The 25,829-nt window shown below is 39.0% G+C and overlaps 1 protein-coding gene across 1 annotated transcript in view; it reads left to right on the top strand.

Moving 5' to 3' along the window:
- Positions 1-25,198, top strand: part of HADHA (hydroxyacyl-CoA dehydrogenase trifunctional multienzyme complex subunit alpha) — a 39,572-nt gene extending 14,374 nt beyond the window's left edge. The window contains exons 5-20 of the mRNA XM_036224065.1: positions 2,863-3,001; positions 4,010-4,129; positions 5,351-5,453; positions 9,167-9,289; positions 9,754-9,872; positions 10,624-10,680; positions 12,040-12,149; positions 15,473-15,607; positions 17,459-17,630; positions 19,963-20,049; positions 21,598-21,738; positions 22,165-22,233; positions 22,804-22,999; positions 23,712-23,826; positions 24,341-24,486; positions 24,574-25,198. Coding sequence (XP_036079958.1) covers positions 2,863-3,001; positions 4,010-4,129; positions 5,351-5,453; positions 9,167-9,289; positions 9,754-9,872; positions 10,624-10,680; positions 12,040-12,149; positions 15,473-15,607; positions 17,459-17,630; positions 19,963-20,049; positions 21,598-21,738; positions 22,165-22,233; positions 22,804-22,999; positions 23,712-23,826; positions 24,341-24,486; positions 24,574-24,716 — 1,975 coding nt within the window. The 3' untranslated portion in view covers positions 24,717-25,198. The remainder of the gene's footprint in view (positions 1-2,862; positions 3,002-4,009; positions 4,130-5,350; positions 5,454-9,166; positions 9,290-9,753; positions 9,873-10,623; positions 10,681-12,039; positions 12,150-15,472; positions 15,608-17,458; positions 17,631-19,962; positions 20,050-21,597; positions 21,739-22,164; positions 22,234-22,803; positions 23,000-23,711; positions 23,827-24,340; positions 24,487-24,573) is intronic.
- The last annotated feature ends 631 nt before the right edge of the window (positions 25,199-25,829 follow it).

Raw genomic sequence — 25,829 nt, 5'->3', positions numbered from 1 at the left:
TATGTTGTATACTTTGGTTCTAAATCTTTGGCCCCTGGTTACCATTACAAATATGAAAAGGATAGTTGTATATATACAGTCCGGGCCTTATCTCCATTTCCCTTTGTGAATTTGGATCTTCAAATCCTCCCCTTTTTAGTCATTGTCTCAATTTGTCCCTATGTATGCCGAATGTTCATTACTATCTTGCTATGGCAAATCTCTTCTTATTTTAAGCTTATAATGCCCTGTTCCTTGTAGGAGTTGCACTCTTCTGTTTTTATCAGCCTGCTAGTCACCTTACTCCTAATTGTGCATTTTTTTTTTTTTGTCATTTTGTTTTCTGTGAGCTGACCTCTTTCAGAATTTCCTGTAGTGTAGGCCTCATAGTGGAGAATTCCCTTAATTTTTGTATCTCTGGAAAGATCTTTATTTCTCCTTTGTATCTAAAGGAGAGCTTAACTGGAAACATTATTCTTGGCTGGTAGTTCCTTCATTTAATAGTTTGAATATTTGATTCCACTCTTTTCTGGCTTGTAAGGTTTGTGCTGAAAAGACCAACAATAATCTAATGGATTTTCTTTTATAGGTTACTGTCTTCTTTTCCCTGGCTGCCCGTAGAATTCTATCTTTGTCGTTGATCTTTGATAATTTTGATATGATGTGTCTAAGTGAAGGCCTTTTTGGGTTGAGGTAATTGGGTGTTCTATTGACTTCTTGAATTCCAAGCTCCAGCTCATTCTTTAGATTTGGGAAATTCTTGTCAACTTTTGTCTGAAAATGCCTTCTAATCCCTACTCCTTTTCTTTTTCGAGAATTCCCATTCTTATGTTTCCTCTCCTGATGCTATCAGCTAGTTCTTGTATTTCTCTTTCATTATTTTTCATTCTTCAGTTTCTCTCTTCTCCTTTCTTATTTACTTCTAGATTTCTGTCTTCAGTATCACTGATCCTTTTGTCCGTTTGATCGACTCTATCTCCCAAGCTTGTTATTTCATTTTTCAACTCTTGCAGTGTGTTATCTCCAGAAGGTCTATTTGGTTCTAAGCCTCTTGGATCTGTGCTTTATATAAAGTATTAATAATGTCTTTTTTTTCCTTATAGATGTTTAATTGTGCTCGCTATCTTCAATCTCAGGTCCTGTCAGTGTTAGTGACAGTTTTGGTAGTGTTTGCTCAGATTCCCCTGAGGTTCTGTGGCGTTCTGTCTCGGTGGGTAAGGGAGGAGGGGCCCTCTGGGTTGGAAGTTGGAGGCTGCCACTCAGCCTCAGTTTTGCAACTGCGGCTAGTAAAAATCAGCTGTTTCTCTGCCGCCCCCGCTTTTCTGCCATCCCCATTTCTCTGCCTTTTGCCCCCTGATGATTGGGCACATTCACCGGCCATGTGAAGCTCACAGCAGTCTCAGGCAGGGCTATTCAGGAAACTCGCCGCTCCTTCTTCCCTCCCCCTCCTCCTACAGGGAGCTCCGGCTACAAGAGGTGGCTTCTTTGTTTCTCCCAGTGCACCGCCTGACACCCAGGGTTCTGACCTGTGGTAGTTCTTATGCACAGATCCCATGCTCAAGACATGCCAGTGTGCAGTTTGGGTGTTGTGTTGAGTTTCAGGTGTTGAGCTTATTGTTGTTTCAAGGGGAGAGATCTGGGAACATCTCTCACACTGCCATGTTTAATCCAATCCCTAGAAATTTTTAAATATTCTGAATAATGTTTATTTTTAGAAAAAAACAAAATTATATCGAGTGCTTTATCTTCGTTCAGTTATTTGAGCCTAGTTGAGACACTGATATACCTATCAGTCAGTACCTAAATCCATAGGAGAATACTTGCAGCTTTCATGAGGCTGGATAAGCAATTTCCAGCATATGAAATGACAGAGGACTAGTTCTCTTTGGTCAAAAGTACAAGATTCACAGCTTAAATGTGAGCAGACACTAAGTAGCAAATGAAGCAAACTAAATTTAAAGAACATTGATTATAATGTTATTATAACAGAGCTTTTTTTAAGCATTAGGGCATCTATTTAAGGTTTTAGATCACACCTTGAAAGTTTGTTTTTTTTTTTTTTTGCCCAGTTACAGTTGACATTTAATATTATGTTATATTAGCTTCAGGTGTACAGCATAATGGTTAGACATTTCTATAACTTACGAAGTGATCTCCCTATTTAGGCTAGTATCCACCTGCCACTATACATAATTATTATAATATTATTGACTATACTCCCTTTGTTCCCCATGACTATTTTGTAACTACCAATTTATACTTCTTAATCTGTTCACCTTTTACACCCAGCCCTCCAGCCCCCCTCCCATCTGGCAACCATCAGTTTGTTCTCTGTATCTAGGAATCTGTTTCCATTTTATTTGTTCATTTATTTTGTTCTTTAGACTTCGCATATAAGTGAGATCATTTAGTATTTGTCTCTCTCTGTCTCATGTATTTCACTTAGCCTAAAACCCTCTAGGTCCACCCATGCTGTTGCATTGAAAGCTTTATCTTCTGCCATCTTGATTTCTGTTTAATCTGAAAGCTACCTCATAGGAAAAATCTTTAATGTGATAGTGAAAATATTTACCGGAAGGTGATTTTCTCATGTACAGATCTTTGTGATCTAATGATGTGTTATAGAAGTAAAAATAAATTATATAACATGTATTGTTTCATGGTCTCTGGAACCAGAAACTTAATAGTCTTTATAGAGGGCTGATGTCAGTGATATTAGTGCTTTCTGAGGCAGAACCATTTTTCAACTTCTGAGTTTTTGAAGATTGACTACCACATACTGGTCTATGATAGGATGAGGATGTAGTAGTTGAGGTATTTAACAAAGTAGGCTATAGTTTCATCTTTTATTTATTTTTTTCTCCACTTCCATGTTTACTGCAGCATGATAGCCGCTTGCAAGACCTCTCAAGAGGTAACTGAGCTCTCAAAGGAAGGACAGAGAATGTTTGAGAAACTTGAGAAGTCCCCAAAGCCTGTTGTGGCTGCCATCAATGGATCCTGCTTAGGAGGAGGACTTGAGGTAGAGATTTATTCCAAAGTCACTATTTATCTCATTGGTGGGCTTCACCAACTATAAACTTGTAGGCTACTATTTTGCCTAAGAAGAGTTCTCTTCTTAGTTATCAAACTTCTGAATAGGTCTTAGTCTTTATTCTCATGGCACAGAGCATGTGAACCAAAGTGTGATGTTTTCATTTATAAATTGAGAAGTTTTGAACTAGATCTCTTAGGTCTCTTTCAGTCCAAAAAACCTGATTCAAGTTTGCAGGGCAAAGATTCAGAAGCATGATCCATGCTCTTGAGCTGTTTAAGTCTAGTTGAGACACAAAGCATAATTTAATATATAACATTATATATTATTATATATGATAACACGTACTTAAGTGTTTTGTGAGTAGTAAAGATGGTAAATGATAGAAGATTTGAGAGGAGAGATGCTTACTAGACAGGAGCATGTAGGAAAAAAGAAGAGGAGAAGAAAATAACATTTATTGCTCATTTATTACATGCCGTGCTCTATGCTATACTCTTTCATGTATATTAATTAAGGAAACCTGTGCCAGGGCCTAAAAAATTGGCACAATTTGATTAACCAGAACAGTGGGGAAAAAAGCATTTCACGTAGGCAAGCTGTGAGCCAAGACAGGGATGAGCAGAGCCTATTAGTACATCATAAGGAGGCCTGCTTAATTGAAAAGGAGAGTTTCTATAGTGTATAGAGCTTCTTAACTTGGGGTGCATATATAATCATGTGTGCATTTTTCTGTTGAGAGCTTCCATAGCTTTTAGCAGACTTTTTTTTTTTTAAGAGATCTGCAACCTAAAAAAAGGTCAATAAATTAGGGGGAAAGTGTGAAATAAGTCTGGAAAGGTAAATTGTAGAAAGCATTAAATGGCAGCCTAAGGAAATATGGATTATCCAATGGTTACATTCCTGATTTTTAAGTAATCTTTAGACCCTCACAGATCCTAAGATGTTATAAAGTTACATTTGCTAACATTCTAATTTTCTTTGATTTATTTGAAGCTTGCCATTTCATGCCAATACAGAATAGCAACGAAAGATAAAAAAACAGTATTAGGTGCCCCTGAAGTCTTACTGGGGATCTTACCAGGAGCAGGAGGCACACAAAGGCTGCCCAAAATGGTGAGTGTAAAACCTCATTGTGAACCTTAGAACCTCAGTACCTATATGCCCCTTTAGATCTATTTCCTCTTGTGCAAAAGGCATAATATGGGTATTCATTGTAGAAACCAAATAAAATATAGGTATATAGGATCAGTAACATTTTTATTCCTGGTATTTGTTTTTTCAATTCAATTTTTATCGTTTTAATTCCTTGATCAAAATTACTGATCAAGGTCTTTTGTTAGCCCCTGAAAAAGGATAAAGAAAATAACATACATGTTTTACCTCTCTGAAGCTTATAGTTTAATCTTTTCCTTCTCTGCATGGTGCCATCTTATCAGTTTTTCGATTCAAAGGTCATATTTCATGATAAATGTAAAAGGCAGACCTTTCCTTGATTTAGATGATATCATTGTTGTATTCTATAGAACCAGAAGAGGCCCATCAGGCTCTTGAATTCTTAAGGAGAGAGGAATGAGAGTCAGACCTGAAGGCTACAGAGCAATCTTAATATCAAACTTGAGGGCCTGCTCAACTCACAGCTTCTGGCACTATAGATTCCTCAGTGAAAATAAGGCTCAGTAGAAATACTCGTGGAGGAAAGTTGATATGAGGTGGGCACAGAAAAATAGGAAGGTTTATAGTGTTAGTTTTCTGATAATAAATAGTATACATTCTTTCATAGGAATTGTCAACAGGATTTATTGAAAGAATGAATAAGCCTATATGTGTGTAGAAAATATTGATGAATTTTTTATTTTATTATACTTGATATTTGATTATTGCTAGGAGCCATTCTTCTAGTACCTACATAAGAATCCCTTAGCTGAGTTCTATTTTTATTAAGCCTAAAATTCTTTCTAAAGACGTTGTCAAAACTATAAGGTTTCTTAGAGTCTCCACTAGTACCAGTATAGGAATTTTAAATATTTTATAAATGATAGAAAAGAAACTCTGAATAGCATAAATGCATAATTTTAGGAAACATGAAATAATTTCTCTACCTTATGAATTCCATACTGAGTTAAAAGAAGAGTTATAAAGACATTTTTGCTTCAGCCAAAGGTTCCTAATCCCAAAAGTTACCTGAATGTGTATCAGTATGTAAAATATAACTGATCAGTAGATAGCAAAAAAATTTTGGTTTGCCTTTTCTCACTTTAGTACTTATTTTGCTCAGTTGAATGATTCATTGACTGTAATTGTTACTCTGATATTTGATCCTTACTTGCCTGTTAGGTGGGTTTGCCTTCTGCTTTTGACATGATGCTGACTGGTAGAAATATTCGTGCAGACAGAGCAAAGAAAATGGGACTGGTTGACCAATTGGTGGACCCCCTGGGTAAGTGTTAGCATGCCTTAGAGTTGGGTCTTATTATTTACTTTCTTAAAGAGTTAATATCTTGCATATTGATTAGAGTGAAACTCAAACTCTTAAGAGTCAACATTCTGAAGAGTGAAGTTTTCTAAAAATTATAATAATCATTTCAACATCACCCCAATTCCTTTTTTACTTTATAATTTGGACACAGGTGTACAGAATTAAATCAAGTCATTATATTTGGTTCATAAATTACCTGTATCATTATCCATGATAACCCACCTTCATGTTTTGGTGTCTGTTTTAGTAATATAATAAACACATGTGAAATAACTAACCTGAGAATATTAATAATTGTCATATGCTGATGTGTTACTTCTGTGTACAATTTCTCTGCTCCCCCTCACCCAAGGAAATCACTATCCAGATTGTGTGTTCATCACCCTCTTTAATTTCTTAAAAATCAGCATTATGAAGATGTTATTTACATAATAATAAATTTGTCACTTTTTAAAATACAATTTGGATTTTTACAAATGTATATAGCGGTGTAAACACAACCACAGTCATACAATAGAACATTTCTAGTATGTGGTTTTTTTGTGTCTTTCGTTTAGCATAATGCTTCTGAGATTCATCCATGTCGTTGTATATGGCAGCAGTTTGTTCCTCCCTATTGCTGAGTGTTAGTCCACTATATAGATATACTGTAATTTGTTTATCCACCCAATAATGGACAGTTGAGTTGTTTCCAGTTTAGGACTGTTTTGAATAAAGCTGCTATGAACATTCATCTGCAGGTCTTTATGTAGACATGTGTTTCATTTCTGTTGGACAAATACCGAAGAACGAAGAGCAGTTTGCCTGGACCATATGGTGGATGTTTGTTTCCCTTTTAAGAAACTGTCAAACTTTTCCCAAAGTGGTAATACCATTTTGCTTTCCTACCAGCATTATATGAAAGTTCTAGTTACCAACCAGTTTTCACGGTCAGTCTTTTTAATTTTAGACATTCTGATAGGAGTGTAGTGCTATCTCATTGTGATTTAATTTGTAATTCCCCTAATGACCAAAGATACTGAGTTTCTTTTATGTATTTATTTGCCTTCTCTATATCTTCTGGTGAAGTGCCTGTTCAAATGTTTTACCCATTTCGTTTGAATTGTTTTTCTTATTACTGTGTTTCAGAGTTCTTTATATATTAGGATACAAGCCTTTTATGAGATTTGTGATTTTCAAATATTTTCTCCCTGTCCATGGTTTGACTTTTCATTATCTAAGAGCAGAAATTCTTAATTTTGATGATGTCCAAGGTCTTTTTTTTTTTATAGATCACACTGTTGGTGTTGTAGCTAAGAAATCTTTTCCTCACAAGATCACAAAGATTTTCTCCTGTTTTCTTCTGGAAATTTTGTAGTTTAGCTTTTACATTTTGGTCTGTGATCCTTTTCAAGTTAACTTTTGTATATAGTGTAAGGTAACGATTAAGTCATTTGTTTTTGTTTTCATTTTTGCATAGGAATATCCAAATGTCCTGGCACAATTTCTTGAGAAGAGTCCTTTTTCCCTTTTGAATACCTTGGTCAATAATCAGATGACCAAATATGTAGGGTGCTTATCTGGATTTCCTATCTCCAGTTATCTGTATGTCTTTACTTAAACCAGTATCACCCTGTCTTAATGATTGTTTTTTTGTTGTAACGCTTGAAATCAGGTAGTGTGACCCTCTTCAACTTAGTTCTCTTCTTTCAAAATTATTTTGCCCGTACTAGTTTCTTTGCATTTACATATAAATTTTGTAATCATCCATATCTACAAAAGTACCTGCTAGGATTTTGATTGGAATTGCATTGAATCAATGTATCAGTTTGGGGAGAATTGATATCTTTAAAATATTGAGTCTTTTCATCCTGAACATAGTATAACTCTGTTTATTGAGGTCATCTTTAATTTCTCTTAGCACTGTTTTTTACTTTTTATTGAACATATCTTATACACATTTTGTTATGTATAAGTATTTCATACTTTGGACCAATATATTTTTTTACTTGAATTTGTCATTAATTACTAATATTTATAAATAAAATTTATTTTCGTACATAGAACGTGCATTCCGTGATTTTGCTAAATTTATTCTAGCTTTTTTTGTAGATTGCTAAGGATTTCTACATAAATAAAGGCATTTTGGCTTCTTTCTTTCCCATCTGGTTGGCATTTATTTATTTTCCTTGACTAACTACAGTAGCTAAGATCTTTAGTACAATACTGTATAGAAGTGGATAAAAGCAGATAATGTTAGCTTATTCCAATCTTAGGGGAAAGCCTTCACTCTGATGCTGTAGGTATATGGTTTTATTTGTTGCTTTTTCACATATGCCCTTTATCAGATTATAGTGTTCCTTTAATTTATAGTTTGCTGAGAATAGATGTTGAATTTTGTCAGTCGCATCTAATGAGATGATCATGTGGGTTTTTTCTTTTTTAGTCTATCAGTAATGTTGATTACCCTGATTTTTTGACTATTTGAACCAACTCTCCATTCCTGGAATAAACTCCACTTGGTCATGATGTATCGTTGGCTGGATCAGCTAAAATTTTGTAAAGGAATTTTATGCCTTGTCATGAGAAATAATGGTCTTAGGGATAATTTTCCTTTCTTGCGATATTTTTGCCTGGTATTGGTATCAGGATAATGCTGGTTTCATAAAATAGGTTGGAAAATATTCCCTCTTCTATTTTCTGGAAGATTTTGTGTAGACTTGGTATTATTTCTTCCTTAAATACTGAATAGAATTCACTAGTGAAATCATATGGACTTGGAGTTTCCTTCGTTGGGAAAGTTTTTACCTATGAATTCAATTTCCTCAATAAATATAGGACTACTTAGGTTCTCCATTTGAGTGAGCTGTGGCTGTTTGTTTTTCAACGATTTTATCTGTTTCATTTAACTTGATATTGCAATAAAGTTATTCATAGTACTTCATTATTATTCTTTTAATATCTTTATATTCTGTAAGGATGTGTCCTCTTTCATGCCTGATATTGATAATGCGTCTTCTCTCTTTATTTCCCTGATGAGTCACTTTATCGATTTTTTCTAAGAACCAGCTTTTAGCTTCATTGATTTTCTCTGGTTTTGTTTATTTGTTTGCTCTTTTATTGATTTCAGCTGTTTCATTCTTTCTGCTTGCCTTTGCATTTAATTTATTCTTTTTCTAGTTTCTTAAGGTAGAACCTTAGACAATTGATTTTAGGCCTTTCTTCTTTTTTAACATAAACATTCAAATTCATAAATTTCCCTCTTAACATTGCTTTATCCACATATTTTAATATTTTAATATGTTTTCACTTCCATGAATGTCAAAATATTTTCAGATTTCTCTTGTCATTTCTTCTTTGATCTGTGTGTAATTTAGAAGTGCGTTATTTAATATTAATATTTTAGTATTAAAATATTAATTTCCAAATATTTGGGAGCTATTTCAGATCTCTTTCTGTTACTAATTTCCAGTTTAATTTGTTGTAGTCAGAGTACAGTTGGTGCTTATTTGCGGTTTCCGTATCTGTGGGCACATGGTTCATGACTGTGCCATCCACCAGTCAGGTCCAACGTGGAAAGCTGTACTAGAAGTGGGTACCAGAACATGCCTAGTTTTGGCATGCCTAGGTTTTTGCCTACCTGGGACTGATCTAAGCCTGATTTGTATTCCAGTCTGTTGCGTTCGTTTTTACAGGACCAGGATTAAAACTTCCAGAGGAACGGACAATTGAATACCTAGAAGAAGTTGCAGTTACTTTTGCCAAAGGATTAGCCGATAAGAAAATCTCTCCAAAGAGAGCCAAGGGATTGGTGGAAAGTGAGTTTTGTTATTAAAGAACAAAGGCAAAGCTTATTGCCAAGGAGTTTAATTTTATTTGCTATAAATCTTAAATGAGGAAGAAGTAAGTGCACTATTTACTTGAAGTGTAAAGTCAACTTTAAAGGGTGCAAAACTCTGCCCTAAGGTCAAGTTCTGAACCTTACATTGGTTAGTTAAGACTATTTTCTTAAAAACTTTTTATTTTGGAAAATTTTAGACATTAATACAAGAGTAGAGTATTTGGAATGCTATACCCATGTATCCAGCACCCAGCTTTATCATTTATCAACAAATGAAACTATATTCAAAGAAGTGCTTAGGTTGAAATCTAGATTTTGTATATCAGAGTAGAAAGTAGTTCTTTCAGATAGCTAGAACTACTGCATTTTTGTTGATTTACAGAACAAACTAACGAGGAAAGCTTAGCACCAATAAGTATCTAAAAGGATTTTACTTTACAGAATTGACATCGTACGCCATGAATATTCCATTTGTCAGGCAACAAGTTTACAAAAAGGTGGAAGAAAAAGTACAAAAGGAGACCAAAGGTCTTTATCCTGCACCTCTGAAAATAATTGATGTGAGTCTTTTCCCCATGCTCAGAGTTCTTATATTTCCTCCCTTTGTGTATTTCCTCTCTTTATTACCATTCTGGACCATGTATGCCACTATGAAAGTTCTTAATTCTGCTATTAAAGTACCAAAAATAAGGGAAGAAGAGAGCAAGCTCTAAGGACTTATAATTGATGTGTTGAGGGATAATCAGTGCCAGGCATACTTATTAGTTGATGAGTTTAAAACTACCAGTTATAAGCCAAGAACCTATGTCATATCAGTATAAATGCCCAGTAAAATATTGGGCATTTATAAAGAAGCAGTCGAAACAAAATCTATGGCTGTATTCTATCCTTAGTCAAAGTCAATATCAGTATCTAAAGTACTGTCTCAGTACCTTCCCAGTGCCATAATTATAAAAAAGATGTAATGATATAGTGAGGTTCTGAAAAAAATCACAGACAGTTAAATTGATCACAGTGTTGATTGAAGAGAGTTCTGTCTACAAATAGCTTTAAAATAGCACTCTTCAATCCGGAAGGTCCAATATTAGGAGAGTGTATAATCAAAGACCACAGAATTGGAGAGTGAATCAGTCAAGAGAGAGATTTTGAATGGAAGACATGAAAGTACATAAAATAAGAAGCATGATCACCTTACCTCTATTCATCTAGACTTTTACTCGTTAAAGACTAACAACACAGCCATTTTACTTAGCATTATTGTACATCACCAATCCAAGCCAATAATGATCAAGTACCTTATATGTTTTTTAGGTGGTGAAGACTGGAATTGAGCAAGGGAAAGATGCTGGCTATCTCTCTGAATCTCAGGTAAAGTTTTATTACATACAAGAACACCAAATACAAGGAAATGTTTTGTACCACTTAAAGAAGAAGAAAAGAGACACAGGAACCAGCCTCACCCCTTTCACTTTCTGAATTGGTAATATGTCAGATTTAAGTGGTTTGGGTTATTTTTAAGTTTTAAGTAATCATCGAAGAATGATTACTCTCTGATAACAGGACAAAAGATACCTGAAGAGCTCAGGACAAATTCCAGAGAAAACATTTCTCGTACCTCATTGCTTATTACAGTTCACTTCTATTTTATTCTTTTACATCATAACCAAGTCACATGTACATACGTATGGTAAAATTGAAGCATATTTCATGAATCAATAATTGTCCTCACTGTGTGCATTGTACTCGGTATTTCCTGTCTGTTCTACTTATCACAACTCACTAAATTCATGACCACTGATGGATCTCTACCCGTAGTTTGAAAAATCACTGGTTTATTATATAGAACCTACTGCGTCAAGATTAGTAAAGCATTGATTCTGTAAAACATTGTTTCATATTTTATTAGAACATGATAACTTTACTGGAGGGATTTCTTCCTTAAAATGCTATTTGAAACCATGTGATTGTACTAGTAAGTTCTGGTAATATTTATAGTAATATTAGCTAACATCGAGACCCTAGTCATTTTACTAGTGTTCTCGTATAATCCTTACAATACTGTAAAATAGGCATTGTTTTTCCCACGTTACATATGAAGAAAGCTTCACAACTGTGAAATGGCAGAGCCAGGATTCAGACCCAATTTTGACACACCCAAACTCTAAATCTCATGCTCCTTACCACTCAGTTGAGAATTGTTTGTTCTCTGTAGTGAAGGTACTTTTTAAAGGGGTAGGTACCATTTGGGCAGCCTGCTACAGTGGAAAGAGAACTGGAGTTAGAAATCATACTGCTTGGGTTCAAGTTCCATTTCTGCCACTTTGAAGCAGTGTGGCTTTTGAGCAAGGTCACTTGCTCAAATTTTTCTGGGCCTCCTTTTCCCAATCTTTAAAATGAGAGGGTTGGTTGAGATGATTGTGAAGGTCCTTTTGACTCTGATACTCCAGTTCCATGAAAAAGGTAACCACAACCTCTGATGTAGAGAGTGAGAGCTCATTTATATTCAAAACCGTTTTCACAGCAGAAGTCAGAAAGTGCTACAGAGGAGAAGAATAAAGAAAAGACACATCAGTAGGGGACAGACTTCTGCAGCTCAGGGATCAGTGAGACCCCTGAGTTGCTGTGGCCTTGCACACATTACCTCTGCTCCACAGAGAAACCAGACTGAACGAATCCACATCACCAAGACTGTGAAGTTCTACCCTTTCTTGTTCCTTTAAATTTCAGAAATTTGGAGAGCTCGCAATGACCAAAGAATCAAAGGCCTTGGTGGGACTTTACCATGGTCAAGTCCTGTGCAAGAAGAATAAATTCGGAGTTCCACAGAAGGAGGTTAGGTAAGTTAAACTACTTAAGGGAGGCCCTTGTGGATTTCACTATGTGCTAACTTGTACTTGTCTTCAAAGAGCTACAAAACTAGTTTTATAGCTTTAATCTTGCCATGAATTCCTGTCCTGAACACATTAGATCCTTATTTCTACCCAGAACTTTTTCGCTTTCAAAGTTTGATTTGCACTGAGTTTTCTCCAGACCTTTCTAATGGCTCCTATAGAAGCTTTCTTGTCTCACCATCGATGTCTGTTAAAAGCCTGGTTTAGGTCCCCTTTCCCAAACCAAAAGCACACTATTTAATGACCTTGTTTCTTTCTGTGGCTTGAAATACTATCTATGGGAACTCACTCTGATTGCTAAACCTCATTCTAATCACTAAAGGCATGTCTTCCTTTTAGCTTACATCCTAAGCATTGGAGATCCTACTTGCCTGTTTCATATCTGCTCTCTTCTACAAGCCTTTCAGTACTATGCTTCCTAAATACTGTTTTACAGTCAGGGATTTAAGAAAAGCAGCTAATATTTCTACCTTCTCTATTCCTTCACCTTTAATAAGATTTCAATGCAAATAGAAGATAAAATGGGTAAGAGATCTGGGTGAGAAGATAAGATTCTGGTCAGGAGGGCTGGTTTCCAAACACAATATGAAATGCAGTCATAACTACTTCTCCAGCATACGTAGTGGTCAGTATCAATCTGATTGCATTTGTTCCACATAATACATTATCTTGCATTCTGTGGCTAAGGTAAATGATTTCTGTGTTGCAGAAGAACGTTACTGGCTACTTCACATGCATTACAGAAATCAAACAAATGAACAGGAACAACAAAGCCACCCGTTCCCCATGTGCAACATAAATAGAAGGGAGCCAATGCTACCTTCCAATATGTAAGAGGGAGACTTTACTGTAACAGGAAAAAAGGAAGCAAAAGAGAAAAATATTAAGAGTCCCGCAAAATCACAGAATCCTAAGACACGCTAACTCCCACCCTATCTACAAAAAAATGCTGTCAGTTAAAGAGACTGCACTTTGCAATAGAAGAGGGCACTCTTAAATTTAGAAACCTACTTAGCCACTTCATACTCCTGTCTGCATATAACTCTTATTGTTATGTGCAGATAATTTATAATACCACCTGGAGAAGGTGTTACTATGTACCAAATGACATCCATATAAAAGTGACATAAGAAAAAAGCAAGCAAGAATCAAAATACTTAAGCTTATTAAAATTCTCCCCCCAGAAAACCACAGTAAAGAAGAAAATTTATAACAGAACACCTCCAAACTTGAATTAAATATCCTTAAACAAGTATTTGCAGATAAAAAAAAAAAAATCACCATGAATCAAAATTCAAAAACTGCTAACTAAAATGGATAGAGAAACATGATGATATAAGAGTTGACTTAACTGGGGAAAAAAATTGAAGAAAAATATAACATCATCTTAAAAATGAAAATAAATTATAAGATACCCAAGGCAGAATAGGTTGAACTGAAAATTTAGTAAAGAGCATGAAGAAAGGGTGTACCTCTTTCGACTTTCCCACTTGTCAGTAATACCTCTACTTCTGTCTAGGCCTTTTGACCCTTACCATGGATAATTTTAATTCCTTATTATTTTCTCTTTTTTTTATAAACTTTTATGCAAAGAATGCATTTCTGTTCTCATTTTTAAAAATCTATTGTAAATAAGATTAAATTCTAGATACTGTTTGCGCTCCTGGTCTTAGTATAAAAGGGGTCTTTGTGTGTGATCCTGTAACTCTTTTTATTCAGTGGTATGACTTAGAGACCGTGTATATTGGTGCACAGCAGTTACCTCATTCCTTTTCATCTCCTACTCATGGATTGATTGCTGGTTTCAATTTTTCATTATTATAAACATTGTACAACTGTTCACAGCATGTCATCTTGTGCGTGATGCATTTCTCTAGAGAATGAGAGGTCGGTCCTAGAATATGCAATTTTTGGTTTTAATGAATTTGCCCTCTAAAGTAGAGGAAAGTGTACTTCATCAGCCATGCGTGAAAGGATCCATTTTTTGTACCATCTCACTGATATTTTACAAATTTTTGTGAGTCAGATGGGGAGAAAATAGCTTATTTTAATTTTCATTTCCTAAATCATTAGGGAAATTGAACATCTTTATTTGCAGTTTCTTTTCATCTTTTGCGAACTGCTTTATATAAGCCCTCGCCCATTTTATTGGGTTATCTTTTTTGATTGACATATGTGTATATATATTCTTTATATTTCCCCAGTAATAATGCTTTTTCTGCTATATCACAGATTTCTTCTATGCTATGGTTATCTTAATATTATGCAGTCATTTATCAAACTGATTTTTAATTTTGATGCAATAAACATATCAATCTTTTTTCAGCCCTTATTTATTTTTCTCTACCCCATTTTCTCATTATCCTCCAATTACTTAACACTAGCCATACAAATGTTTTCATTATTACAAAACTACATTTGAAAGTTGCTCCCAGGACTTGAAATTAGGTTTCCTTTTTGAGTCTTGAATATGATTTTTGAATATTAGAATCAAAATTGTTAGGAATGAAATTTTATCCAGAGTTACAACTCTAGTTTAAGTGTTTAATGCTGTAAACTTGGCCTTCTGTTCTGGAGGAACTTGCGAAAAAACATTTTAGGTAGTTTCTATAGGAATATCCATATTGTTACAGAACTATGGAAAACTAAAAAGAGTAATCAGATATGATCTCTGGCCCTCAAGCTTAGAATGTAATTGAGGAGACAAAAACAGTGTGCGTGAGGCCATTCCAGAATGCCGCGGAGTCAGCCAGGTGGTGCTGTCAAGGGCAAGAGGATTTCCAAAGTGGAAGAGGCAGGAATGTGCACGTATGGAGGCGTTTGAGAGAGCAGTCAGGTCTGGAAGCAAAGAAGCCATTCAGAAAGATGACTGGACAATGGTAAAGATCACTAACAAAGAAGTAGTTGGAGGAAGAGAGGTTAGTCTTTGGGCATGTCACTGCAAGTTGCTTTTTGTTTGGAAAACAAAAATGCTCATGTTGACTTACGCAAAAACTGAGTTGTTTTCAGTGATCTCAGGCATGACTGAAAATCGGTATAATTCAATCTTCTTGGGTAGACCAATTCTTTTAGACCTAATGAGTTTTTGCATTTAACTTTGAAAATGAATCATTTATTAAAAGTATGTTTTTATATATAAAAATTATTTAAGATACCATATTGTTGTGCCTGCTTTAGGTGGTTTATTGGATGATAACTTGGGCAGTCTCCCACTTTTACTGAAATGATCCAGAGTTGTTTACTAAAAGTCTTTTATCCTTGCCTTTCAGGCAGCTAGCCATTCTTGGCGCAGGGTTGATGGGAGCTGGCATTGCTCAAGTGTCTGTGGATAGGGGCCTGAAGACTATACTAAAAGATGCTACAATAGCTGGCCTGGGCCGAGGACAGCAACAAGTGTTCAAAGGGTAAGCCAGCTCTCTCTGCCTTTGCCGGGAGTTAGAATGGTTTTTGTTTTTTGCCACCACAGGTTTCTGTTTCCTGAACCTGAGTACAGGAGACTCCATAGTTAAGCCATATTGCCCTTTTGTTTCCAGAAACACTAATTCTTTCACTTCATTTTGTTAAAGATATTATAAACCTTTAACATCATTGGAATCTGTATTCTTTGAGTGCTGAAGAGAAAACTTTATTCATTAGATATTTTTAAATGCCGTTTATTTTATGCTTTGATATCAGACTAGAAATTCTCATGTTTGTGAATTTGGATAGTTTACATGTAATCCTTGTATTGTTATGAAACATTGAAACAGCATGACTGTGTCTTCATGGAGAGAACAGAGGTTAGGATGTGAGGAAATGACAGTCACTGCATGTTGAAGGTAGGGCTTGGATCAGAACTCCTGAGCTTTGTGTTTATTGACTGACATTGCTGTGGAGAAGCAGTTATGTATGGTTCCACAATGCCTGAGGCTTTACAAGACCGTCTCCATCTTGCCTCTGAATTAATAAAGGGTAAATATTTTCCCTCCTGGCCATCTACCTCCTTCCGCCACACACATACTGCCTGTTTTGCAGCAGGGGAAAATGGAGCAGCAGCTTGGTCATACTGGGAATTGGTCTCAGCTCAGTTCTCTGCTCTGCTGTAATGGACAGGCTGGCTGCACTTAAGAGTCTCTTGCATGTGACTTTTAGCTGAGTGAGCATTTTTGCTCCTTAAATGGATTATGTAGCTTACGCGTATATTTACCCTTTTTCTTCAGAGAAGTTCATATGTTGCTACCATAATGCTTTTCAGGACCCGGCAGGTTTAATTATTTTGGCAGATTATTGTAAGATAGCAAGGAGTTAGAGTAAGGTTCTGATCCAAAAATAAATGGCATGTGCTAGATAACAGCATTGCCCTGAGACTAGCCTGCAAGCGTCCCCAAACAGCATTTCATAGAGTCACCCAAATGAGAAATTGCTACTCTGGAAAGGCTTCTTTCCTTTGATCTCTTTGGATCCATGTGTCTCGGTTTTCCTTTAAGACTCGAATATTTCTTTAACTTGTTGCTTTAATTTTTCTTTTGATTATGGAAATTAGAGTTTAGTTTCTTTCTTCAATCAAAGGAAAACTCTAGATCATTTCTTTGGAAAATGTGGTCTGATTAAAACCTAAGAGAGCCTGTTTTCCTTGGCAATAAAAAATAATCAGATAAATGTCTGAGTAGCAGGAATCCTTTTTAGCTCTCTCTGGGAAAGAAGAAACCTCGAGTTAATATTTTATGTAATCAATGCAACGTGCTCCTAGGTGTTGACTAGGAATTAGATTAAGAATATGAGAAATAATGCTTGGTCTCAGTCCCCTAGAAGATTACAATCACAGAATAACAAAATGATACAGAAGCAAGTATAAATCCATGTGGTCTAGGACTCAGGTTGGCTGTGTTTCCTATTGTAGGTAGAGAATTATCAGAGCTGCTCTTTTGTTTTTCTATTATAGTATTCATATTTCCTCCTCTTGGCAAATTCAACTGTTTATAAGCGATACAGTTTATATGAGTTGGGTGTTTAGAGGCATCTTGTAGATAGAAAGAATGTGGACTTGTGGGTCAACCTATCTCTGAATCCTAGTGCCCTTGGGTCCCCTAGCACCTAGCTGCTAGACCACAAGTCCTTCTGAGCCTCTTTAAGCAACTTGACTCCTTCAAAATAGTAGTAATACAACTACTTCACAGAGATGGTAAAAAACACATAGCACACAGTCTGGCCCGTGGACACTCAGTGAACATTAATTTCCTTTTCTTCCCCTCTAACTAGGAATGTGTTTTTTCTAGATTGAATGATAAAGTGAAGAAGAAAGCTATAACATCATTTGAAAGGGACTTCATTTTCAGCAAATTGACTGGGCAGCTCGATTACCAGGGTTTTGAAAAGGCCGACATGGTGATTGAAGCTGTTTTTGAGGACCTCAACCTTAAGCACAGAGTACTAAAGGAAGTAGAAGCGGTAAGTAAGGGCATATACTACTTGAATCCTAGTGCGGTGAGTGGAGGACACAGAGATGGAACTGTAGAAAACTCATGGTTCTTTTTACAGGGCTATTCATTTCCATGCATAAGTTTTTATGTGAGCTCACGCACGCCGAATATGTCATAAAGGTCAAATCTCAGTCCTGCAGGAAGAAAATCAAATAGCTTATTAACTAACCTAAGCTACAGGGTTTGTTATCCTTATATGGGAGTTCAGTTTACCCCAACATACAAATAACCTCATGGAGTATAGCCATCATGGAGTATAGCCCGATCTCTTGCCATTTGGGCTTGGCCATAAGCCATAACTAAACTTCAGGTCTAGGCAGCAAAGGAAATAGGGGAGAAACAGTTTATCCAGGCAGGACTCAAATGCTCATTTTGTGTAACTGCTGTATTGGTCTAGATCCCACATATTCCACAAAGCCAGTTCTTGAGATGGGGTGACATGAACAAAATAAGTTCTTGAAGTAGGTGATATAAAGAGCGAGCCTAGAAAAGAAGAAATGGCAGTAATTCCAGGCATAAGATGGAGCTGGCGCCTAGACTCGCCTACAGTTGGATAAGCATGTGGGTTAATAAATGATGTAAGTGAAATGGCACTGACTTGGCAACACTCTAGATGTCTTAGGAGTGGGGCTGTACTCTAAGGGTGCCTGTCTGTGTGAGGACAATCCCTGCTGTGCTCAAGACTGACTCTAAGGAGGGCTGAGAAACTAAAGGCAGGTTGCTCTGTTTGGGACAGATTCCACTGTGAGACACACATTCTTTAGACCAAGTGTAATGCTGGATTCAGCTGAGGGAGAAAATTCAGAAAAGTGAGGTTTTATTTGTGTCCCATCTGCGCTAGGTGGCATTTCAGCTTAGAGACATAGATGACATTCCCAGGGTTTTGTGGGCCCCGCTGAACCAGTGATAGGTAGATTCTGGGGAGCAGCAAAAGCAGACACAGCCAGAGTGGAGAGAAGAGCATTTACCAACCGACTGGGTGATGGTATTTGCTTTCGGAAAACCTGAGTTTGGGAGTATCAGAATGGAGAAAAGTTTGCTAGTGTTAGTGGTTCGGAAGCCAGTGGTCAAGGAAAAGAGAAAGAAGAGGGACCACCAGATCAAGAGGAGTGCAGATTTATGAACAAATCAGTGTAGTAGTTCCAACTGAAACATGAAGGTTAAGGGAGAAGAGATGGAGTGGAACCTGGAAGGGAAAGGGAAGTCAAGCAGAGGGGTTCGATGTGACCATGCGGCAGCAACGGGAAGGAACGAAGGGAAAGGGATCAGATAGAGGTGAGAGAGGAGGGTTCTCTGGGAATCACTGATTTTTAGCAAATAGTAAGAAGAAAAGAGATGCCAGCTTTGGGTAGAAAAAGTATTACTAAAGTAAAATCCAAAATGTTATGTGTATTGTAGTTGCTTATATAACATATATGATGCCTTTTTTAATAAAGCTAGTGAGGGTATCTAAGGCAGGAGATACTCAAAGAATTATTCAGAAAGAGAAGAAAAGATCTATATTTAGAAAATTAAAAAATTTTAGGTGAAAGGCCTTTGGGAAGGTATCAAGTTCATCCTCTCACTAGTCTCTGCTTTCTTTACAAGAAAATTTTAAAGCTAAATTTACATGATACTTCAAGAGTTTACAACTTCTCTTCCTCTCCACGGAACGAAACTAAACTCAGTCCTTTGACATTCTTTATAATCGTGGTCTCCAGACCCCTCATGGTCTTGGTCATCCCCTTTTAGTACCTTCATCATGTCCCAGTGCTCTGTTGCCATGTGACAGTGCTCCTTTGCCATGTAAAAACAGTTCACGGTTCTGCAGTTTGGGCAGGACTTCACAGAGGTGGCTGGTCTGTAACCGCATGTGGTTTTACTCAGGGTCACTCATGTGACGGCTTTCAGCCGAAAGCCTCGTCAGGGTGCCTCAGTGGTCTTCCACATGGCCTCCCTCACTGGTCGCCTGTCTTCACTTAGTATTCTAGCCTGAACTTCTCTACAGTGTGGTTGCTGCCTTCCAGGAGAACAAAAGCAGAAGCCGTCAGGCTTGGCCTGGAACTAGCATAGTCGCTTCTGCCATATTCCATTGGCAAAAGCAAGTCATAGGCTAGCTAGATGCAGGGGGATGGGAAATAGGCTTTCCATCTGGACGGGGGAGAGACAGAAAGGTAATCGTAAATGTCTGGTGAATGATGTCTACTATATGAGCATTCTGGATACCAGAGTGGGTTGGGTCCAAGTGTCTCCCATTAGCTTTGCTTTGGAGCCTCCTCGTTTCCCAGGCGTACGTGACATTAAATGCTTTTTCCCTGCAGGTGATTCCAGATCACTGTATCTTTGCCAGTAACACATCTGCTCTTCCAATCAGCGAAATTGCTGCTGTCAGCAAAAGACCTGAGAAGGTACATTCTGAAGAAAGGAAAATCCTAAAATATTTTACTGCTTCAGGCTCCCTTGAAGGCTTAGTACATGTGAAAGGACTGGTGTGGATCATGAAGTGGTTGGGGGTGGCATGTAGTCCCAAAAACTGGGCACAGAGAAACTAGTACCATGACCAGTGTGAGAGGTAGAAATAAGTGAAATACAACTAAAAATACTTTTGTAGTCTTTTATAGGTGATTTGCATCCCTAATGGGTGTTAGTGTTCAGGTTCAGACTATAAACCTACTTTTATTATAATTAGATATGGAAAGGCCCTAAAATAAGGGATGCTCCAAAATACCACTTCAGCTACATAGCAGACTCTGGTGACTGTCGAGGATGGGTTTGGTTCCAACTCCAGACCCAGAAATGGAGGTGGAGGATCAGGAGGTATGGGATGTGTCCACCTATGGGTTCACTTAGACCTTCTACCCAGGACATAAAAGGGATTCGTGTGGAAGCACTTTGAGCAATTTTAAATGATGCCTAGAAATTTATCTTTGGGCTTCTGCCCAAAGATCAAGTGAAAGTGAAAGTGAAAACACTCAAGGAGAAATAAAACACCTCACTTCTCAGGAAGATACTAGTTGGCGTCATCTAACCAGAACCAGCCAAAAGTAGGCAGGAAGTCCAAAAGACCTTTAAAGATCTGCAAAAATTAATACACAGTCCATGTACTAAAAGCACGAAAGCCTAGTTATTCCTATTCTGACAGCTTGCTCGTGCAGCGTAATCTTGTTTCCTAGCAAGATCAGAAGTGATGTGGGGCCTGAGAAAGCGGGCTCAGTAATGGCAGGAGAAGGTCACAGGGGGAAGTGGCGGCTGATGGTGCGACACTTAGGGAACATACAAAAACAGTATAAAGGTGGTTGGACAATCTCGTCAGGTCACCTCACTCAGAGCACCTCCAGAGCGTTTATAATCAGCAAAGGAAGGTCCGTGGTTGCTCCTTTGAGGCCAACCTCTTATTCTTCCCAGGGAGTGAAACAAGCATCACACTTTGCAATCTGGCCTGCCCGTATTTAGATAGCTGTTATTACCTGCTTGCCTTATGTCATTTATATACAAGTAAAGCTAAAGGGGCACAAGTTAAGATAACCAACTATCTAGTTTGCCCAGGACTGACAGTTTTCTGCCTACCCCGCTCCCCCTGCACCTCCCCCCTGAAAGTGGACCATTTCATCTAAACCAACAACATCACTAATATAAGTGAGACCCTTCATTCATCCCTGATAAATCTTAATTTGGCCTTTAGCTGTGATTTTGGCACTAGTCATTGGTAGGATCAATTGCCCTTAATGAAAAGCTGTAAAAGCAAATGGAAGAGGAGGATTCCAGTAAGCTCTCCCAAAACGTACTGAACTTTTGATCGAAGAACCATGGAACAAAACCACTTGACTGTGTCAAGCAGTACTTCTGTAGTACAACGGCCTTTCTCTCCAGTGCTTTCCTAGCAACAACAACAAAAAGGATGCTATTAGGTTTCCTCCTCAGCATTAAATCTGTTGGCTTTTTGTTCCCCTTGCCAGGTGATTGGCATGCACTACTTCTCTCCTGTGGACAAGATGCAGCTACTGGAGGTCATCACAACCGACAAAACTTCTAAGGACACAATTGCTTCCACTGTAGCAGTTGGGCTCAGGCAGGGGAAGGTCATCATTGTGGTTAAGGTCAGGAGCTGTGTGACGGAGTGGCAGATTTGGGAAAGTTTTCTTAAGACTCCTTCTACCTCCAAGGTTGTTTGTAACTATTCTCAGGCAAATATACCAACTTTCGATATGATTTCCCCAGAGTTATCTATAGTATGGACAGTGGTATTAACTGTATCACTGAGTCAGGGTCAGAGTGGGGCATATCTGGAACGTGGCAGGTTCTCCCAGCCACTCCAGATCTTTCAGGTGACTGTGAAGCTACATGCTGTACTTTTGAATTCACACCACGCTGCTGTTCCTCCCCCTGCAATTTTATTTTAAGGATTCTGATTGAGATAATCACCTTGAAGTTTGAAATGATGCCTGTGAAAGGGAGACTGCTTTCAGACTCAGATAGCACCTGCAGTAGAGGGGCTAGCGAGCTCACATTTTCTCCCTTGACAGGACGGGCCTGGCTTCTATACCACAAGGTGTTTGACACCCATGATGTCTGAAGTCATCAGAGTTCTCCAGGTTGGTATTGCTCTCATCGTGAGGCATCTTCCACTCCTTAAACATGAGGAACAGGCTTCCTTCTAATACACAGACTCCTGACTCTTCTTCAAGAAGGCCCTTTTGTGCCTCCCCTTTATGCACAGTGGTGGGAAGTCATGGGCTCGTGCTGCAAAAATGGGAAGAATTTTAGCTCTGCTCCCTTAGCTTCCCCTCTGCTCCATTAGGCCAAAGGCCTCCTGATATGGTCTTCTGTGCTGTTTCTGCGTCCCCTTTGAGGCAGGGACCATCCAAAACGGGCCCACTTGGTCCGCACCTGATTGGTGCTTTGTGAACAAGAAGGAAATGAATAATTTGTTCATCTCTAGACTTTCTTAATGTGCTATAAGTTAAGGAAGACCCAGACTTTCCCCTTGGGGCTCCCTACCTCTTATGTTTCCCTTAGTGAAACAGTCCCAGTCCTGGGTCCGGCCAAGTGGCACCCAGAAGAGAAGTGGGTGCCACACAGGCTGATTCTGAGAGCTAGCACGGGGAGCCTTGTGGGGGGTCAGGGTGACCTTCCCCTGAGGTCTCTGCTTCACTTCCCATCAGGAAGGAGTTGACCCTAAGAAGTTGGATTCCCTGACCACAAGCTTTGGCTTCCCTGTGGGTGCTGCCACACTGGTGGATGAAGTTGGCGTGGACGTAGCAAGACACGTCTCAGAAGACCTAGGCAAAGCTTTTGGGGAGCGGTTTGGAGGTGGAAACGTAGAACTGCTGAACCAGATGGTGTCCAAGGGCTTCCTGGGTGAGTGGCCTCAAAGAAACATAACTAGCACCATTAGTCACAAAGTTCGGAGCAGTTTCTTGAGACCAAAGAATTAAAGAAGGCCCATGTGGAAGAGTGTAAAACATAGAGCCCACTGTCATAGAGAACTTCAGAAATTAGTTCAGGACTACTACTTCTTAGTCTGGGCTGTAGATTATGGACAAAAGGCAGAATTCTGGCTCTCTGAAGCTCTGCTACTACCTGGCGCACGTCATGCCAGTTTGACAGGCATTTTCATCCTACTCAAGGCCTCTAGTACATTCATAGGACTGCACTAGCAAGCTTGCATCTAGGTTTTACCATGTTATCTGGCCACCACTGTGGAGAAAGTAAAACCTCTGTAAATATAGAGTATACAGTTGAGGCCTACTAGAAAGGTGGCTCTCTCTTGGCTAAGTAGCAGCAAGGTCAGTTCTAGGACCTGGGCATCCTAGTGCCTAGTGTTGTGTATCTGGACATTAAAATTGACCCAAGTGGCCTTTTCTTCCAGAAACACAGATTTTCAAGAAACAAGATCTTTTTTCCTTCTCTGCAAATTCTTCTGACAAACACTAAATTTCTAGGGGTAGCTGGATATACAAAGTCAGGAATACAGAAGAGAGGCAGAGCTTTACAGCAGACTAACAGAGAAGAGACTTCTCAGGCCTGGGCTCTGAGACTTTATAACACTGCCTTTTCCTATTTCTTTTAGGCCGCAAGTCTGGGAAGGGCTTTTACATCTACCAGGAGGGTACGAAGAATAAGAATTTGAATTCTGACATGGATAGTATTTTGGCAAGTCTGAAGCTGTCTCCTAAGTCTGAAGTGTAAGTCAGTTTGAGTAGCTAGTGGCATGGAAATGTTTCTCATCAGCCCAAAGCTTCTCAGCCCCTCCTCTACCTTGGTTATGGTCACCATACCCAAGCTGATGCTGACATAGCGATTTATACTTTTGCCCTTGTGCACACCACCTCATTCTCTGCCAGGCATCAGGGGAGAACTGCAGCTGAGCCTTGGGAAAATCCCTGCTCCCGCCTTCCCTCTGAAGGTCCCAGAGAGCCACTAGAAAGACCATGATCCTGGGCCCCTTCACCCTCCAAGCCTTTTGTTTGTAATTGACAGCTGCTGATGTGAAGAGAGATTATCTATTCTGTTGCAGACTCTGTACTAGGTGTTCAGTTTCAGGTTAATTAGGGCAAATAGTCCTGTGCCAGCTTTTTCCAAGAGAAAGGCTGGCCACCTGGCAGCATCATCTCTAGAGTTGGAGGTTCAGTACTGTTTGGCCCCTGCAGGCCTCCCTTTCTCCTCTTCCTCTAGCTGAATGTCTCTCCTTGTTGGCAGCTCCTCTGATGAAGACATCCAGTACCGCCTGTTGACAAGATTTGTCAACGAGGCTGTCCTGTGCCTGCAGGAAGGGATCTTGGCCACACCTGCAGAGGGAGACATTGGAGCTGTCTTTGGGCTAGGCTTCCCCCCCTGTCTTGGAGGTTAGTATTGCAAATTGAGGAGGTGGTTTCCTTTATCCTAGAGCTTGTGTTGCTGTCTCCTTCAACAAACTTCTGTTTCTCCATCAGGGCCCTTCCGCTTTGTGGATCTGTATGGTGCTCAGAAGATAGTGGATCGGCTCATGAAGTACGAGGCTGCCTATGGAAAACCGTTCACTCCGTGCCAGCTACTAATTGACCACGCTAAAAGCCCTACCAAGAAGTTTTACTAGTGAGCAGGCCCTCATTGCCTGCTTACTCGCACACTAACCCCAGCTGCCAACAGTGCTGGTGTTCCAGCAGTGTGGCGTCTAGATTTATCAGAGTAACCAGAAGGAGAGCAAACTCCGACATTGGGTGTGTGCCTTGATTAAAGTGCCTTCAGCTATGGCCATCTCTCCCTCCTGGTGAAGTCTGGCTGTGTCTGCACTCCATGTTGAAGGGTGGAACTCACTGTGCTTGTGAATTTATAAGCCCTTAGACCCACAGTGGCAGCATCTCTGGAGCCATCTTTGCTGCCTCCCAGGAGGCCAGTGGTGGCCAGTGCTGGTGAGAGCAATTCTGCAGCAGGCCAAACACGTGATAACAAAAACCAAACTTATTTGTCAGCCTCCCTGCCTGCTTGTTCCTTTTCATTTCTGTCTTTGCCCTTCTGGTTTAAATCCCCCTTTCAAGGCATGAACTGGAATAAAGCCCTGTGCTTTGGGAATAAGAATGTGTTGAGAGAGTTCTAGGCAGCACCTTGAGAGAAGCCTTTTAAACCTGCCTGTATTTGAATGCTTTGACTGAGCTGCTGCTTGTAGTGAGGAAGTGGCCCTGGCTAACCAGAGCAGCAGAAGCGTAATAGGTATGAAGGACCAGAATATAAAACAGAATTCTTTCCCTAAACTGTGTCTCCTCGTTGCACAGTTCTCTTCTTGTGTGACTCATTCACGAGTACTCCTCAGGAAAGGCTGTTTGTGGGAAGGCTGGAGTTAAGCAGAGAAGATAACATTTTCCCGGTCAGTATATCTTGCACATCTTGGTTGCCCTAGAGCATGGAAGATACCGGCACAGCGATCAGGGGCAGCACATGTGAGCAGTACAAAGAATGCCTTCACCCACCACCACCTCCACTCTCCCCACACCTGTGTTCTGGGAGCAGCAGAGCCCAGTCTGGGTAAACAACACTGGAGGTCTTAACCAGTTCTGGCAGGAGAATCCATGCTGACCTTGCATGGAATCGTAATTCAAACCCCAACACTGTGCCTTCCCAACTTTGAGATGGTACCGATTGCTCCTGTCTCTGCACTGGTTGCAAGTACTTCACATATTATCTGGGTCCATCTCTGTAGTTGGGACTGGCA

The sequence above is a fragment of the Rousettus aegyptiacus genome, unplaced genomic scaffold (genome assembly GCF_014176215.1).
Source record: "Rousettus aegyptiacus isolate mRouAeg1 unplaced genomic scaffold, mRouAeg1.p scaffold_m13_p_7, whole genome shotgun sequence".
Taxonomy (NCBI): Eukaryota; Metazoa; Chordata; class Mammalia; order Chiroptera; family Pteropodidae; genus Rousettus; species Rousettus aegyptiacus.
Note: the sequence above shows the minus strand (reverse complement) of the source record. Positions and strands in the feature narration are given on the sequence as shown.